This window comes from Convolutriloba macropyga, chromosome 4 (assembly GCF_964194025.1).
Source record: "Convolutriloba macropyga chromosome 4, txConMacr16.3, whole genome shotgun sequence".
NCBI lineage: Eukaryota > Metazoa > Xenacoelomorpha > Acoela > Convolutidae > Convolutriloba > Convolutriloba macropyga.
In genome coordinates, this window is record NC_134471.1 from 31263018 (window position 1) to 31279705 (window position 16688).

General features: G+C 35.8%; 1 protein-coding gene across 5 annotated transcripts in view; it reads right to left on the reverse strand.

Annotated features, from left to right (window-relative positions):
- The window catches only part of LOC142338389 (uncharacterized), an 18044-nt gene continuing 1356 nt past the window's right edge, over positions 1-16688 (reverse strand). The window contains exons 1-4 of one of the 5 annotated variants that reach the window (XM_075388137.1): positions 5492-5594; positions 3457-4147; positions 2445-2648; positions 53-280 (exon numbers count right to left, since the gene is read on the reverse strand). In XM_075388137.1, coding sequence (XP_075244252.1) covers positions 183-280; positions 2445-2648; positions 3457-4099 — 945 coding nt within the window. In that variant the 5' untranslated portion in view covers positions 4100-4147; positions 5492-5594 and the 3' untranslated portion in view covers positions 53-182. Of the gene's footprint in view, positions 281-2444; positions 2649-3456; positions 4153-5233; positions 5375-5398; positions 5595-16688 lie in introns of those variants that run through there. The other 4 variants (XM_075388135.1, XM_075388138.1, XM_075388136.1 and 1 more) reach the window with 4 other exon arrangements.

Genomic DNA, 16688 nt, shown 5'->3' on the forward strand with positions numbered 1-16688 from the left:
AGTTGTTAAAATTGCACTCTTAAACTCTTTTCCCCATAAAATGGGAGTGCATACGCATTACACCCTAATCCCCGCTAATTAGGGGTTTATTAAGGGGGAAACCTCGGCCCGGGAATGTAAAATTGCATTTTGTGCGTTCCTTTTTTGTGAACGAGTGCATTATAAGCTTATTACAGTTTGACTCAGAATATCCAGCCCATTTGAACAATGAAAACTCCACAGACGATCACAGTGTATGTAACATCTCCATTTCCAACAGAAGTGTCAGTGACCTTGGGCTCTAAAAATAAACATAATACAAAATTGTAAAGATATCAGCTAGTTGAAACGAAAAATTCTCTGGAATGAATTTCAACAATTGTTTTCATTTCGAATCTGTCTATCAAGATATCTAGCCAGGAATTGTTGTCTCATCCGTACGAGAACTGAAGTGATTGAAAAAAAGCTAAAAATAGTGGGTTGTGAATCGAGTTTTGATTTTGTATAACAAAAGAAGATCTGAATTCTAACTGACGAAATGACAACATAACAATGACTGAAACCTAATGTTTTGTTGAAATTCAAGCGCGTGCTTGCTCTGAGCGTTATTATAACTCATTTTCCTGAGATATTTCGAAGCAAAATGGCAAATTTTTCAGTAGAATTAATTCAAGTGAAAGATGTTGTTATGCTCGAGAGAAGGTCAAAATGTATTCCTGAAACATGTTTTGTTTAGAAAAAAAATTTGGAGCAAATATTCCAATCAGACAAGGTCAATAATTCGTTCAATTTTTTCTTACTTTTTGGTATATATTCTGTTATGATAAGGTTGCATTCTCTTGTTTTCAGCACCCAAAAGATAAAAGCCCGGGTCGAATGTCGTCCCTAAAATCCTCCCATTTTGATGTAAGAATGGGGGGGGGGGGGTAATTTGTCTATGGGGGGTAAATTGATGTAAGAGTGTGGGGGTAATTTGTTCAGAGGGGGTAAAATGATGTAAGAGTTGGGCTGCAATGGGAGGACTTTTAAGGAATTACCCCTCCTGACTGAAATTGCCATGTAAGAGTGGGCTGCAATGGGCTGCAATGGGAGGACTTTTAAGGAATTACCCCCCCATGACTGAAATTGCCATGTAAGAGTGGGCTGCAATGGGCTGCAACGGGAGGACTTTTCAGGAATTACCCTCATGACTGAAATTGCCAAGTAAGAGTGGGCTGCAATGGGCTGCAATGGGAAGAGTTTTCAGGAATTAAAATGAGGTAGGAGTTGGGCTGCCAATGGGGGTAAAATGGTGTAAGTGTGAGGGGGTAATTTGTTCAGAGGGGATAAAATGATGTAGGAATTGGGCTGCAAGGGGATAAAATTGTGTAAGAGTGAGGGGGTAATTTGTCCAGAGGGGGTAAAATGAGGTATGAGTTGGGCTGCCAAGGGGGGTAAAATGGTGTATGAGTGAGGGGGTAATTTGTTCAGAGGGGGTAAAATGATGTAAGAGTTGGGCTGCCAAGGGGGGTAAAACGATGTAAGAGTGAGGGGGTAATTTGTTGTGATGGGGCAATTCTAACAATTATTATTTATATATATATATATATATATATATATATATATATATAGACCGTCAAGAGTTGGACAAGCATCGATGGACTGGAGGATAAGGCGACGCAGCTGAGGGTTCAGAGGTTGTGGGTTCAAGACTGGCAGTCTTCAGGTATGGGGGCTAAAAGATTGAGGGGGTAAAATGATGTAACAGTTGGGCTGCCAGGGGGTAAAATGATGTAAGAGTTGGGCTGCCAAGGGGGGTATAATGACATAAGAGTGGGGCTGCAATGGGAGGATTTTTTAGGAAAATGCAGCTCAAAACTCTTACGTCTTTTTGGGCTGCATTGGGCTTCCAAGGGCGGTAAAATGGTGTAAGTGTGAGGGGGTAAAAGACAAATTAACCCCCCACTCTTACATCTTTTTTGGTCTGCCAAGGGGGGTAAAATGGTGTAAGAGTGAGGGGGTAATTTGTTCAGAGGGGGTAAAATAATGTAAGATTTGGGCTGCCAAGGGGGGTAAAATGGTGTAAGAGTGAGGGGGCAAAAGACAAATTACCCCCCAACTCTTACATCGTTTTACCCCCCTTGGCAGACCAAAATAGATGCAAGAGTGGGGGGTCAATTTGTCTTTTACCCCCTCACTCTTACACCATTTTACCCCCCTTGGAAGCCCAATGCAGCCCAAAAATAAGTAAGAGTTTTAAGCTGCATTTTCCTAAAAAATCCTCCCATTGCAGCCCCACTCTTACATCATTTTGGGCAGAAAAATTCAACCCGGGAGATGACAAAATTTATCTGGACACCATAAATATAGAAAACTGCGGAACGGAAAGTTAGGGCCAAAACAATGTTTTTAATCCTATTTTATCGTATAAACGCTCAATCGTTTGTTTTCCTGATATTTCCGAAGATATAAGATGATGAACTAACGTGGCTTGGTAATGACGCAGTTTTCAGGCATGTCAAAATGGGTATGGTCGTTGCAATCAGATCGCTGATATTCCCGAATTATGGGGTCAGAGTCTGGGTCTTGAACAATCTCATACTCCCACCACCCACCAAAACCAGTGTTTGATCTGTCATCCAGAAATCGGACGTCCGAATTTCCCGAGTCCGGAAGCTCAAAGATCACACCTGGAACAAATTGTTCACCCTCTTCGATGCTCATCTAATCAGCGGATCGTTTACTCCCTCCCCAATATGCATCCCCATTGGGTTCGATACCTCATGCAATTTTATCTGCATTTTGATCACAGAAGAAAGTCAATGAAGTTTTCTAATTCGACGGTTTAAATTTGACAATTTTTTAATTTCATTTTTGGCTTTCAGAAAGTTATTTTCTTGCAATAACGAAAATTTCCGGCTATTTTGTTGAATTGTCACATATTTGATGATTTTTAAAGTCCAGTTAAACTGGGGGTTGTGGTCATACCGAAACAGGACGCTGATCATAAACCGAGTATTTTGCAGCGTGAAATTCTATTTTATAATTTTAAGGTGTTGATTATAAATTTGCTTTCTCCATAGTGGTTTTTCATGCATGTGTGGAAACTTAACTTCCATTCTTCGCCAATTTTTTTTCTTTGTGTTTTCGATTTTTTTCATCTGCTTTTTCGGATCTATTCTGTTACGCCCCCCCCCCCCCCAGCTCAGTGAGCTTATATTTTTTACGCCCCCCAGGCGCACGTGCTATTTTCTTACATAGTGACGTGCTATATAACAACATATAATTTATAACTGGGGGCCTAAAATACACTGGGGGGCCGAAACAGAATAGATCCGCTTTATCAAATCTAATCATCGTCCTTTAATGTGTGATTGAAGTCCTTTAATTTTTTTAGATATTGAAAGTTTTTTGAAGTAGTTCAGAACTCGTCCTGCTATGATTTTTCCTCTTAGTTCATTAGCGTAGAGGATAGAAAATAAAAAAAATCTATCCTACCGTCAGAAGAGTAGACCCCGGCCCGCATGTACTCCCCAGTTACGGGATCCTCAACTTCATAGAGGTAATCGTAATGAAACTGAATGGCGCATTTGTTTCCAATTGGTTCATCACTTGTGGGAAAATTGAAATCACATGCGATGGTCACAGAGGCTTCCCGGTCACGCCACCCTCTGGAAGTCCTGTACTCCCTCCACATTGCGTGAAAAATCATGTCAGGAACAAAGTAAGGGTCATATCTGAATGTAAAGGAACGGTCCTGTGTGCCATCCATGTATTCTATCGGATCTAATTCTTCGTAGAAAGCGCCCATTTCACGCCTGGAAAGGTGCTGTCCATCATTTTTAATCAAAACTGGCGCAATTATGGGTGATCCGGTTATTGAATTGTACTCTCCGGGAGATGTTATGGTCTGGGGATATCCGGTTCCCAAACTGATGTAGCCATTTTGACATACATACACAGCTCCGACCCAATCCTTGCCGAAGTGAAACGGAATTGAAAGTTCATATTTGGGTGCGCAAGCGTCTTCGCCACGCACAGACAAAAAGCCGTCATGAGTGGTGTAAACGAATCTTTTCTCAAAGTACAATAAACAAGCAAAGAGAACGACAGTACGACGATGAAAGGTAAGAGAAAACATTCTTTCTTTAAATGCCACAGGTGTTCACGGACGGATAATGCATTTTAGCTAAAGTAACATTTACTCAAAGGCTACTCCCCAAGTTGAGGTGCGCGACCCAAGCCAGCTGTGGTCAGACTCACTTGGGTCGCGCACGGGAGGGGGGGGGGGGGGGGGGGTAAAGCGGTGCAGAGTATGATCAGGATTGAGCTTTTTCCAGAACTATGTGGTCTGATCAGAAATCTATCAGGAGTTTGGATGGTCTGATCAGAACCCAGAGGTCCAGCCACAGAAATCAGCAATTCCTCCAAAAATACGAAATAATTATCCCGTGGGGAGACTGGTCCTTGCAAAACATTACCCATTTTAGTTGACGACATGTGGAAATTACGAAAATAGAACAACTTAAAAAAGATGAAGATTTGTTTTGTGTTAATGAGATTAACATCTTTGTTTGTAAAAATTTGTTTCTTCTGATATCCGTGTGAGTGAACTAAGTAAGTCGAGCACCCCCTGAGCAACTCAAGTTGGTCTAACAAGAGACAATGTATGTCTAGATAGTCTGGTACCCCTGTGCGCAACCCAATTCAGTCTGAGCAGCGCTTGATTCGGACGCTCACCTCAAACTGGGTTTTTAAATGCGCTTTTGTACCTAAAATTGTTGCCCATTCGAAGCAGTTTCATTCACTCTGAGGATAGGGGCTCTCAATCTTGAACTGGCTGAAGGTTGAGACAAATTTTTGAAAATAAGTTGAAATCAAAAATTAGTTGATAAATCTATATTTGATAAATCTTGACAAGCCCTGCAAATTTTTGATTTTCTTTGAAAAAATAGGATGTCTTAGCATGATCCTGTAATCCTAAATTTTCACAATATACCATGTCTTGATGGGCTCTCTTAAACGTCCATTTTACTGAAACTTATGCGAACTTCTCGAGAGATTTTCTATGTCTAAACAAAATTCTTGTCAATTTTTGAGGTCTGTCGATTCTGATTTTTCAGCACTAAGTGATCGATCAAAATTAGCTGATCGGTCAAGTAATCGCTACAAATTGATCAATTAATCAAAATCAACGGGAAGAAAATGGAAAAAAATTCTGTTAGCGTATGCCTTAAAGACTAATTAATACTAATAATTAAAAACAGCTTTTAACATCAATCGGATGGACTCGGTTAGACATTAATGGAACGGTTCATCCATTGGAGTTGAATTTGATTTTTGGAAGGTCAATTTCAATCAATTTAATCGTTTTTTTTCTGAGCTAATTAATAAATGAAGTTATCAAGAAATTATGAAACATCATAAAAAATAAGATAACTTAGGCAGATAAATTTTGGCTCTTCTTTAGGTCTTCGGTTTCTGAAAAACAAATTTAACAAAGTATTTTATGACTGGACATATGGCACCTAACATCAATTGAAAATTTTGAGAGAAATCTCTGCACAACAGTCAAATGACAGACTACTTTTGTTTTGGCTCGATATACCAAAATTTGAAGATGCACTTAAGTATTTATGTTCTGAAAGTAATATAAGTTAAACCAAAATTTTGCGGTAATGAAAAAAAGCAAAGTTATTTTTGTTATAAAATGCTTGTTACCAATCACTGCTTTTGAATAGTTTGCATATTATTATAGCACTTGCGACAGAGGTCTTCGTTGTCTGACAGTTTCTACTTCAAGAAATCTTTGAAAGTCTTGACGATAGTGGGTTCAAGTAGTTGGACATTAGATAAAAAAACAATAACGTTGGGACTGAGTCCAAAAAGGTGTTCTTCCTCGAGTTTCTGTTCTCAATGGCTCAAAAAAACAACATTATTATCTTTATTCATGCTTCAAATTTTGTAAACTCGTACAGCGAGTTGCAACTGGTTCCTTCTCACATACACCATTTTGCAAGTCAATAATACTGATTCATGTTGATTTATCTGCCCATCAAGTCTGCATTAAGTCTAAATTCAGGGGAAAATTTACGTCTTTACGTGATTTCAATCTCAGATATCGAGACTCTAGAACATATACCAATTCGTCTATATTTAAATAAGCAGGCACACAATAAATAAAGTCAGGTTAATTTAAACTGAAAAAACACCTTAACCTACCTTAAGCGTTCAGGTATTTTCGCCTTACTTGAACTCCACTTAACTGAAAGTTACCAGAAAAATTAAAGGGGCTCCACTTGAACTTCTACCTGAGCAAACCTTAAATTTACCTGAAGAACACACCTGAGCTTTAACCTCAACTTTTCAGGAAAAAAATAGTTAAAGATTTTTGCCATAAAAACTAAGCTAATTTAAGGTATTTTTTATAAAAGTAAGGGTTTGCTAGGGTAAAAGTTTGTTTGGTAAATTTGCTTAAAAATGCAATTACATACTGTAGAACGTTACAAAAAGTTAAGGTAAATTAAGGTAATTTTACCTTAACAAGTTTAAGTTAAATTTTAACCTTAATCCATGTTAAGGTAAAGTTAGGGTAAACGTTACCTTAACTAAAGTTTATATTCAACTGTTGCTAAGGTAAAATTGAAAAATGCAGGTGCTGCATATATTGGCCGACAAAGCATGCAGGCGACAAAGCATGCAGGTTCTACATATATCGATGTTTTCATTGAAAATTTCATTTCAAAACTTTGGCAAGATTGACCAAATTTTAGAATGTCTCTAAAAACCGTATCATAATGTCTCAAGCTGTACCAAGTTTTGATTCACTGGGTAAATATCAATTATGAAAGATTTTGACTCAAAAGTTTTTTTTACATGGTAGGTTTTAATTTACAACGAAAACTGGTATACCATAGAATTTGGAAAAAGTTTTTGGTAGTGTCTTGACATTTACGTCCACGTTTTAGAGGCCATTGCTCTTGATGAGTTAATCAAAATGCAAATAACCAGAAATCAATTGCGACTATTTTTTGCTATTCATTTTTGTTCTCGATAAACAATGATAGTTGGATCTTATTGCCAACCTGATCTAAATTAAACTTTGTTTTCGACCTACTATCTAGTTATTTTCTTTTTTGTTTTACATCAGATAATTTCCGTTATGGCATATATGCTTGCATTTTTCATTGGCAACTTTTGGACAGAGCTCCCTCGGCTTACTAATTGCGAATTTTAGAAGTTTCGAAGTTTAGATGTTTAGAACTTTCGAAGTTCAGAAGTTTAGAACTTAGAAGTTTAGAATTATAGGTCTTAAATAACTAATGGTAAGACTTGCCAAACAATGATTTGAGCTTCATGAAACACTTTCACTTCCACAGAAAGTATAGTTACAAAAGATTGATTTGCCAACAAAAAGGTATATTCCACGTAATGTTGCAGTTAACAGACTTAAGTTGCCTTTTTCTATACAAACTTAAGTGCTCGGTGAAGTAAAACTCACACAACCGACCCACCATGTTACTATGTTTAAAATCGACAAGACAAATAGTCGGTTATCTTTATTATTATTATAGTCTTATTATACCCCCTCCGAAAATCCCCTCAACCATTATAGTACATTTAAGGCAATGTGGGCAGGGGTCAATACATTATAAGTGCACTAGGGCTGGTGGAAGGGGGGGGGGGCTAAATTGTAAAAGACACCTCCAAAAAAACTCTCACCACAGGTCCTACTTATTTTCCTTTATATAGATGATGGAAAGCATGCATGACAGTGGCTATGCTGAGTTGCTCAAACCTTTCTACCCGAGCTATTTTTATCTATGCTTAAGTGAATGCTCAACTGTAGTTATTAAATTTGATTGGAAAGTGGTGGAAACTTATTGAGAACATAACTTATTGAAACGTTTTTTGAAGGTGAGACATTTTAAAATGAAAACAAAAGTAACTTAGAAAATATTTTCAGGTAGTTAGTCGCAGTTCTTCAGTTTTAAAGTGCATCAAATTGGAATGTTCACATAAAATCTTTTTATAGATTGCATTTAACCATACACGCCTGTTAATAAATTGATTTGTTGACAAGTTGTTCATAAATCTTTTCAAAAAAGGTCCGAAAATTACATTTTGGCACAATTTCAACGAAGTTGATGTTCTGTTCGTGTGATGTCTACAATTACAATAAAACACTTCTGAAAAGAACACAAATTGTTAAAGACAAAAATGAATTTTTAAATTTAAGATACAATGATCTACGTTTATAACAAAAACTTTGTTATTGACGAACTCTGATTTATGCTTAAAATAAACAGCTTCAACGAATTTTCATCAAAAGAGAATGCATTAACTCACGCCTGCTTGTGACGCAGTAGCTTTTTGATGTGATATCTCTTCAAGCATTTCTAGCAAGCGTAGTATGGCATTTTCGGCAGCCATATATTCTCATCAATTCAAAGTGATTATTCAAAAATGCTACATACTATCCATCGAAAAATTTGGTTAAAACATGTATGCAGTTCTTGACAAATGTCTTTGTTTTGAAGACATGTATTCTCATCAATTCAAAGTGATTATTCAAAAATACTACATACTATCCGTCTAAAAATTTGGTTAAAACATGTAAACAGTTCTTGACAAATGCAAAAGTCTTTGTTTTGAAGACATAGATTCTCATCAATTCAAAGTGATTATTCAAAAATGCTACATAGTATCCATCTAAAAATTTGGTTAAAACATGTAAACAGTTATTGACAAATGCAAAAGTATTTGTTTTGAAGACATAGATTCTCATCAATTCAAAGTGATTATTCAAAAATACTACATACTATCCATCTAGAAATTTGGTTAAAACATGTAAACAGTTCTTGACAAATGCAAAAGTCTTTGTTTTGAAGACATAGATTCTCATCAATTCAAAGTGATTATTCAAAAATACTACATACTATCCATCTAAAAATTTGGTTAAAACATGTAAACAGTTCTTGACAAATGTCTTTGTTTTGAAGACATGTATTCTCATCAATTCAAAGTGATTATTCAAAAATACTACATACTATCCGTCTAAAAATTTGGTTAAAACATGTAAACAGTTCTTGACAAATGCAAAAGTCTTTGTTTTGAAGACATAGATTCTCATCAATTCAATGTGAATATTCAAAAATACTACAAAATATCCATCTAAAAATTTGGTTAAAACATGTAAACAGTTCTTGACAAAAGTCTTTGTTTTGAAGACATATATTCTCATCAATTCAAAGTGATTATTCAAAAATACTACATACTATCCATCTAAAAATTTGGTTAAAACATAAAAACAGTTCTTGACAAATGCAAAAGTCTTTGTTTTGAGGACATAGATCCTGTCTAGCGCGAGTTTAGTTGAACAAAAACAAAATAGAATCCTTAACAAACAAAAAAATCCTGGAACGTAAATAGAACATAGCTGCACTAGTTCTGAAGTGTAATACAAGAACCTTAAAAAATCCCATATCTGGGATCTCGATTCAAGACAGAGTTGACCGAAAACGCAGACAGAAAACGAAGTTACTAACAAAAAAAAACAGAATGAGCTCAAATTAAAAACGACAATGAAAAGCCACAAAAAATTATAGCTCATTTGCTTCGAGGCGACAGGACAATATGCTATCGACATCGATAATCTTCTTACCTTGGCGAAAAACATTTGCCCCAAAATTGGCATAATCGTTGTAATCAAGATCACATTGATTCAGAACACAAAAATTTGAAACCAAAAAAGGCACGTGCGCAAAAACGGAGGACATCAAGTTTTTTGAGAAACACCAAAAACAGATAGTAGAACGAGCTCTTCTTTTGAATCTGGGTTCTGCCAAATTGACTTGGGATAGTAAAACAGATAGTAAAACGAGCTCTTCTTTTTAATCTGGGTTCTGTCAAATTGACTTGGGACGTCTTCACAACCATTGTCGCGGAAGAAGAATGCTTAGTCAATGCACGCCCCTTGGCGCACGTCAGAAGTGACCACGAAGACGAAGATCCACTAACCCCAAATCATTTCTTTATTGGTTGAGCATTCCCTAATGTGCCAGCCTGTATTCAACGAGAACCTTCTTTGAAGACGAAAAGTTGGACGCAGATCAGACAACGACTGGAAGCAATATGGAAGAGGTTTGTCCGAGAATACTTGCCTACTCTGAAGGCCCGAAGGAAGTGGACCAATCCAGAATCAAAGCTTGAAGTCAACGATGTTGTTTGGGTACTGGAAGAGCGGACTCCGGCCCTTAGGAATTCAGCCCTTAGGACGCGTGACAAGGACGTTCACCGACCCCGACCAAACTGCTAGATATTGTGAAGTAAAAAGCGCTCTTGGCCTTTTAACTTGCCCAGCTGTGAGATTAGCACATGTTTTCCCGAAAAGCAAACGAACTGTTCCGATTGATGTTTTTTTTTCCCAAAGTTTTAGCGAAGAAATGTGACTCAAATTTCGAAATAAATTTTGAAAATCATAAAAATGAACATCAGCTTCCAAATATTGATGCCTTGATACACTTGTGCACTCAAATTTACTTAATGTAAGTAATCTCACTTCGCAGCGCAAAATCAAAGTGTTCTCTATGAGTTTAAAAAACACATATTATCAGATAATTTTACAGGTCAAAACAGTAAAACATTGAATTTTTAGAAAAGGTCTCTGGGGATATAACTTGCAATTATCGTTTCAAAACGGTTTTTCATGACCTAACAGGTACGCCCGCCAAATTTCAAAAAGCAATTGATATTGCAATAAGAGGACTTACAAATACAATATGCTTTGTGAACGACATTTATTTAATAGCAAAGGCACAAAAGAAGAACACCTATAACATGGTTTTGTTCTTTTGGAAAAACTGCATGAATCTCACCTTCGTAACATCCTAATGATTTGTCACTTTGGCAATGCTGAAACTGAAAGTATTGATTATCAATTACCTCAAATTAGAACTTTTCAGAAATAAAAGTTTTGGCAATTTTCTCCCTTACGTCCCCAGAAACACTTTAAAAGATTTCTTCTCTTCTTAATTGTTTACATCATATTATCAGTTTTATCCCAATTTTAGCCCAACTCTCCCAATTTTACATCCGTTAAAAACAAAAATTCAAAATTTTCAATTTTCAATTTTCTCCTTATGGTTTCGGAGCGTCTCCGTTAATAAGTGGCAGCTGACCGAGGAAAATCCATTGTTTTTGAATCCCTTTATTCTCTTGAACGCTATAGTCTTAACGAATTCGAAATATTTGGGTTAGTTTGTTCTGTTCTTTTTGACTCTTTGTTCTCAGAGAACAGTGCCCAAAAAAATTAAAGTTGTCTAACACAAAGAGTTGACCACCTCCTGCCTTAACAATTTTCTATCAGATATGTTTAAAGCGCACAAATGTGTTGAGCTGACTACACATTCCAAAAACCCGTTTCAACCAATTTACGATAATGGCAAACAAAAGAGAATGCATAATCTCAAAACGAGAACAAAACTCTACCTCTTCAAGTTGGCCATCATAAACATTCGTTAATTGATTTTTATCTTTTTGCAAAACAAATTTCACTTTCAATGAGCCAGTCAATGAATTCTAAATTCTTGTAATAAGTTTTGTACAAGAAACAATAAAGTACTTCATTCGCCCCCAAAAACAAGGTACCAAAGTGAATATACGTTTGAAAAGAACAAACATCAATTGCATCGCAAACAATTTCTAGTAAACAATTAACTCTAACCCAAAAGTCCACTACCAATTATCATTCCATTCATAGTAAATGGCAGTAGCGGTATCGCCTGGTGAATATACGTATCTAGCTCCTTTAAATTTTTATTAAATCCGAGAAGTAACTTTCATTGTTTTTTTAACACAAACTTATTCAGACGGCAGTCACACTTTGAATTTGAAAAGTTCGGCATTCAAATTCAATCAATTCGGTTCAAATATCCACCACTTCAGCGAATAACAAAGAATAAATCTGACAAATGCCCCGCAAACACAACCCGTAGAGATAATGCCACGCAAACACAGAACTCTGTTCCAGAATATGTCGACCGAAAATCAATTCGAAACTATGCCCCATTTTTAAGCCTACCTCCTTCTACACAAAATGCTTCATCCTTCGCATTAACAATGCAAACTAAACTCCTCGTGGACGCCAAAGACTACCCTTTTTTGCGGCCGCTATTGAAAATAATTTAGTATAATTTTTATTTTTTAATCGGATCCTTATAAAGCAGGGAATATGTCCTAAAAGAAGTCTGTGAGTGCGTAATGAATCATAACTCAATTAATAGGCTCAATTCAAAGAAATAAATTCATATATCTGCTTGTTGGGAAAGACCTACACGTTAAATTGGGTTGTCTATTCCATGAAAAAACGATATTCTAAACGCGTTGCGAGAAGCCCCTAACGATTACTTGAATGGCTGTCAGCCAGGAACGTGTAGTAAATTGTGCATGGTGACGAATTGCTCGTGGCTCTGCATGAACTGCGATCTGATCATTCCTTCTGTTGAGTGCAAACGCTGCACCGCATATTGCAGTGCAAACGCTGCACCTCCCGGGCCGAGGTGTCAACGCTAAAAAACGCAAAATTATGTAAGATTGGCGTTGAATGCGTTGAATTTATGTAAGATCTACGCATGAGCGTAGATCATACAGAAATTCAACGCATTCAACGCTAATCTTACATAATTTTGCGTTGAATTTTTGCGTAGATCTTACATATTTAGCGTTGAATTTTAGCGTAGATCTTACAAATTTAGCGTTGAGTTTAGCGTTGATCTTACATAAATTCAACGCATCCAACGCTAATCTTACATAATTTTGCGTTGAATTTGGCGTAGATCTTACATAAGTTCAACGCATTCAACGCTAATCTTACATAATTTTGCTTTGAATTTTGGCGTTGATCTTACGTGTTTAGCGTTGAATTTTAGCGTTGATCTTACATAAATTCAACGCATTCAACGCTAATCTTACATAATTCTGCGTTGAATTTTGGCGTAGATCTTACATATTTAGCGTTGAGTTTAGCGTTGATCTTACATAAATTCAACGCATTCAACGCTAATCTTACGTAATTCTGCGTTGAATTTTGGCGTAGATCTTACATATTTAGCGTTGAGTTTAGCGTTGATCTTACATAAATTCAACGCATCCAACAATAATCTTACATAATTTTGCGTTGAATTTGGCGTAGATCTTACATAAGTTCAACGCATTCAACGCTAATCTTACATAATTCTGCGTTGAATTTTGGCGTATATCTTACATATTTAGCGTTGAGTTTAGCGTTGATCTTACATAAATTCAACGCATCCAACGCTAATCTTACATAATTTTGCGTTGAATTTTGGCGTAGATCTTACATACTTAGCGATGAATTTTAACGTTGATCTTACATAAATTCAACGCATGCAACGCTAATCTTACATAATTCTGCGTTGAATTTTGGCGTAGATCTTACATACTTAGCGATGAATTTTAACGTTGATCTTACATAAATTCAACGCATGCAACGCTAATCTTACATAATTCTGCGTTGAATTTTGGCGTAGAACTTACGTATTAGCGTTGAATTTTAGCGTTGATGATACAGAATTTCAACGCATTGAATGCTCATCTTAAAAAAGGTTGCTTTGATTTTTGGCGTAGATCTTACATATTTAGCGTTGAATTTAGCGTTGATCTTATATAAATTCAACGCATTCAACGCTAATCTTACATAACTTTGCGTTGAATTTTGGCGTAGTTTTTACATATTTAGCGTTAGATTTTAGCGTTGATCTTACATAAACTCAAGGCATTCAACGCTAATCTTACATATTTTTACCTTAAATTTTGGCGTAGATCTTACAAATTTACCGTTGAATTTTAGCGTAGATCTTACATATTTAGCGTTGAATTTAGCGTTGATCTTACATAAATTCAACGCATTCAACGCTAATCTTACATAACTTTGCGTTGAATTTTGGCGTAGATCTTAAATTTTTAGCGTTGAAATTAGCGTTGGTCTTTCATAAATTCAACTCATTCAACGGTAATCTTACATATTTTTACCTTGAATTTTAGCTTAGATCTTACAAATTTACCGTTGAAATTTAGCGTAGATCTTACATATTTAGCGTTGAATTTAGCTTTGATCTTACATAAATTCAACGCATCCAACGCTAATCTTACATAATTTTGCGTTGAATTTGGCGTAGATCTTACATAAGTTCAACGCATTCAACGCTAATCTGACATAATTTTGCGTTGAATTTTGGCGTAGATCTTACGTATTCAGCGTTGAATTTTAGCGTTGATCTCACATAAGTTCAACGCAATCAACGCTAATCTTACATAATTCTGCGTTGAATTTTGGCGTAGGTTTTATATATTTAGCGTCGAGTTTAGCGCTGATCTTACATAAATTCAACGCATCCAACGCTAATCTTACATAATTTTGCGTTGAATTTTGGCGTAGATCATACATATTTAGCGTTGAAATTTAGCGTAGATCTTACATATTAAGCGTTGAAATTAGCTTTGATCTTACAAAAATTCAACGCATCCAACGCTAATCTTACATAATTTTGCGTTGAATTTTGGCGTAGATCTTACGTATTTAGCGTTGAATTTTAGCGTTGATCTTACATAAATTCAACGCATTCAACGCTAATCTTACATAATTCTGCGTTGAATTTTGGCGTAGATTTTACATATTTAGCGTCGAGTTTAGCGTTGATCTTACATAAATTCAACGCATCCAACGCTAATCTTACATAATTCTGCGTTGAATTTTGGCGTAGATCTTACGTATTCAGCGTTGAATTTTAGCGTTGATCTCACATAAGTTCAACGCAATCAACGCTAATCTTACATAATTCTGCGTTGAATTTTGGCGTAGATTTTATATATTTAGCGTCGAGTTTAGCGCTGATCTTACATAAATTCAACGCATCCAACGCTAATCTTACATAATTTTGCGTTGAATTTTGGCGTAGATCATACATATTTAGCGTTGAAATTTAGCGTAGATCTTACATATTAAGCGTTGAAATTAGCTTTGATCTTACAAAAATTCAACGCATCCAACGCTAATCTTACATAATTTTGCGTTGAATTTTGGCGTAGATCTTACGTATTTAGCGTTGAATTTTAGCGTTGATCTTACATAAATTCAACGCATTCAACGCTAATCTTACATAATTCTGCGTTGAATTTTGGCGTAGATTTTACATATTTAGCGTCGAGTTTAGCGTTGATCTTACATAAATTCAACGCATCCAACGCTAATCTTACATAATTCTGCGTTGAATTTTGGCGTAGATATTACATATTTAGCGTCAAGTTTAGCGTTGATCTTACATAAATTCAACGCATCCAACGCTAATCTTACATAACTTTGCGTTGAGTTTTGGCGTAGATCATACATATTTAGCGTTGATTTTTAGCGTTGATCTTACATAAATTCAACGCATTCAACGCTATTCTTACATATTTTTACTTTGAATTTTGGCGTAGATCATACATATTTAGCGTCGAGTTTAGCGTTGATCTTACATAAATTCAACGCATCCAACGCTAATCTTACATAGTTCTGCGTTGAATTTTGGCGTAGATATTACATATTTAGCGTCAAGTTTAGCGTTGATCTTACATAAATTCAACGCATCTAACGCTAATCTTACATAACTTTGCGTTGAGTTTTGGCGTAGATCATACATATTTAGCGTTGATTTTTAGCGTTGATCTTACACAAATTCAACGCATCCAACGCTAATCTTACATATTTTTACCTTGAATTTGGCGTAGATCTTACAAATTTACCGTTCAATTTTAGCGTAGATCTTAAATATTTAGCGTTGAATTTAGCGTTGATCTTACATAAATTCAACGCATCCAACGCTAATCTTACATAATTTTGCGTTGAATATGGTGTAGATCTTACATAAGTTCAACGCATTCAACGCTAATCTTACATAATTTTGCGTTGAATTTTGGCGTAGATCTTACGTATTCAGCGTTGAATTTTAGCGTTGATCTCACATAAGTTCAACGCAATCAACGCTAATCTTACATAATTCTGCGTTGAATTTTGGCGTAGATTTTATATATTTAGCGTCGAGTTTAGCGCTGATCTTACATAAATTCAACGCATCCAACGCTAATCTTACATAATTTTGCGTTGAATTTTGGCGTAGATCATACATATTTAGCGTTGAAATTTAGCGTAGATCTTACATATTAAGCGTTACGATTTTACAGGCTCTCACTCTGCCTTGTGGTGCTAGAAGAAAACAGTAAAGAATTTAAGTGTAGGATGCATTCTTAAATTCGGACTTTGAAGAAGAAAAAGCTATATAGAAAAGTTAGTCAGAAATCTAGAAAAATTTTCTTTTGTAGATATTCTTTTTAAATTTCACCACAACCTAAATAAAGATAGTCATAAATTTGTACAGTTTATATTTGACGGCCGATTTTTGAAGTGTTTCTTTTGGGTATTATTGAAACCAGATCAATAGAACGCGCAATCATTTGAACAACTTGCGAACAAATTTTTTTGAACTTTTCCGACTTTGAAGCTTGCGCTCAAAGGTATTCTTTAATTTGGCCATGTTTTTTAAATAAAAGAGATGCTAACAGAGGAGTCAATTTTTAATGTGTTGACTCCTCTGTTAGCATCTCTTCAAACAAAAAAGGTTAAGTTCTAATCATATAGATACGTTTTTCCTAAATTTCTCATAACATATTTT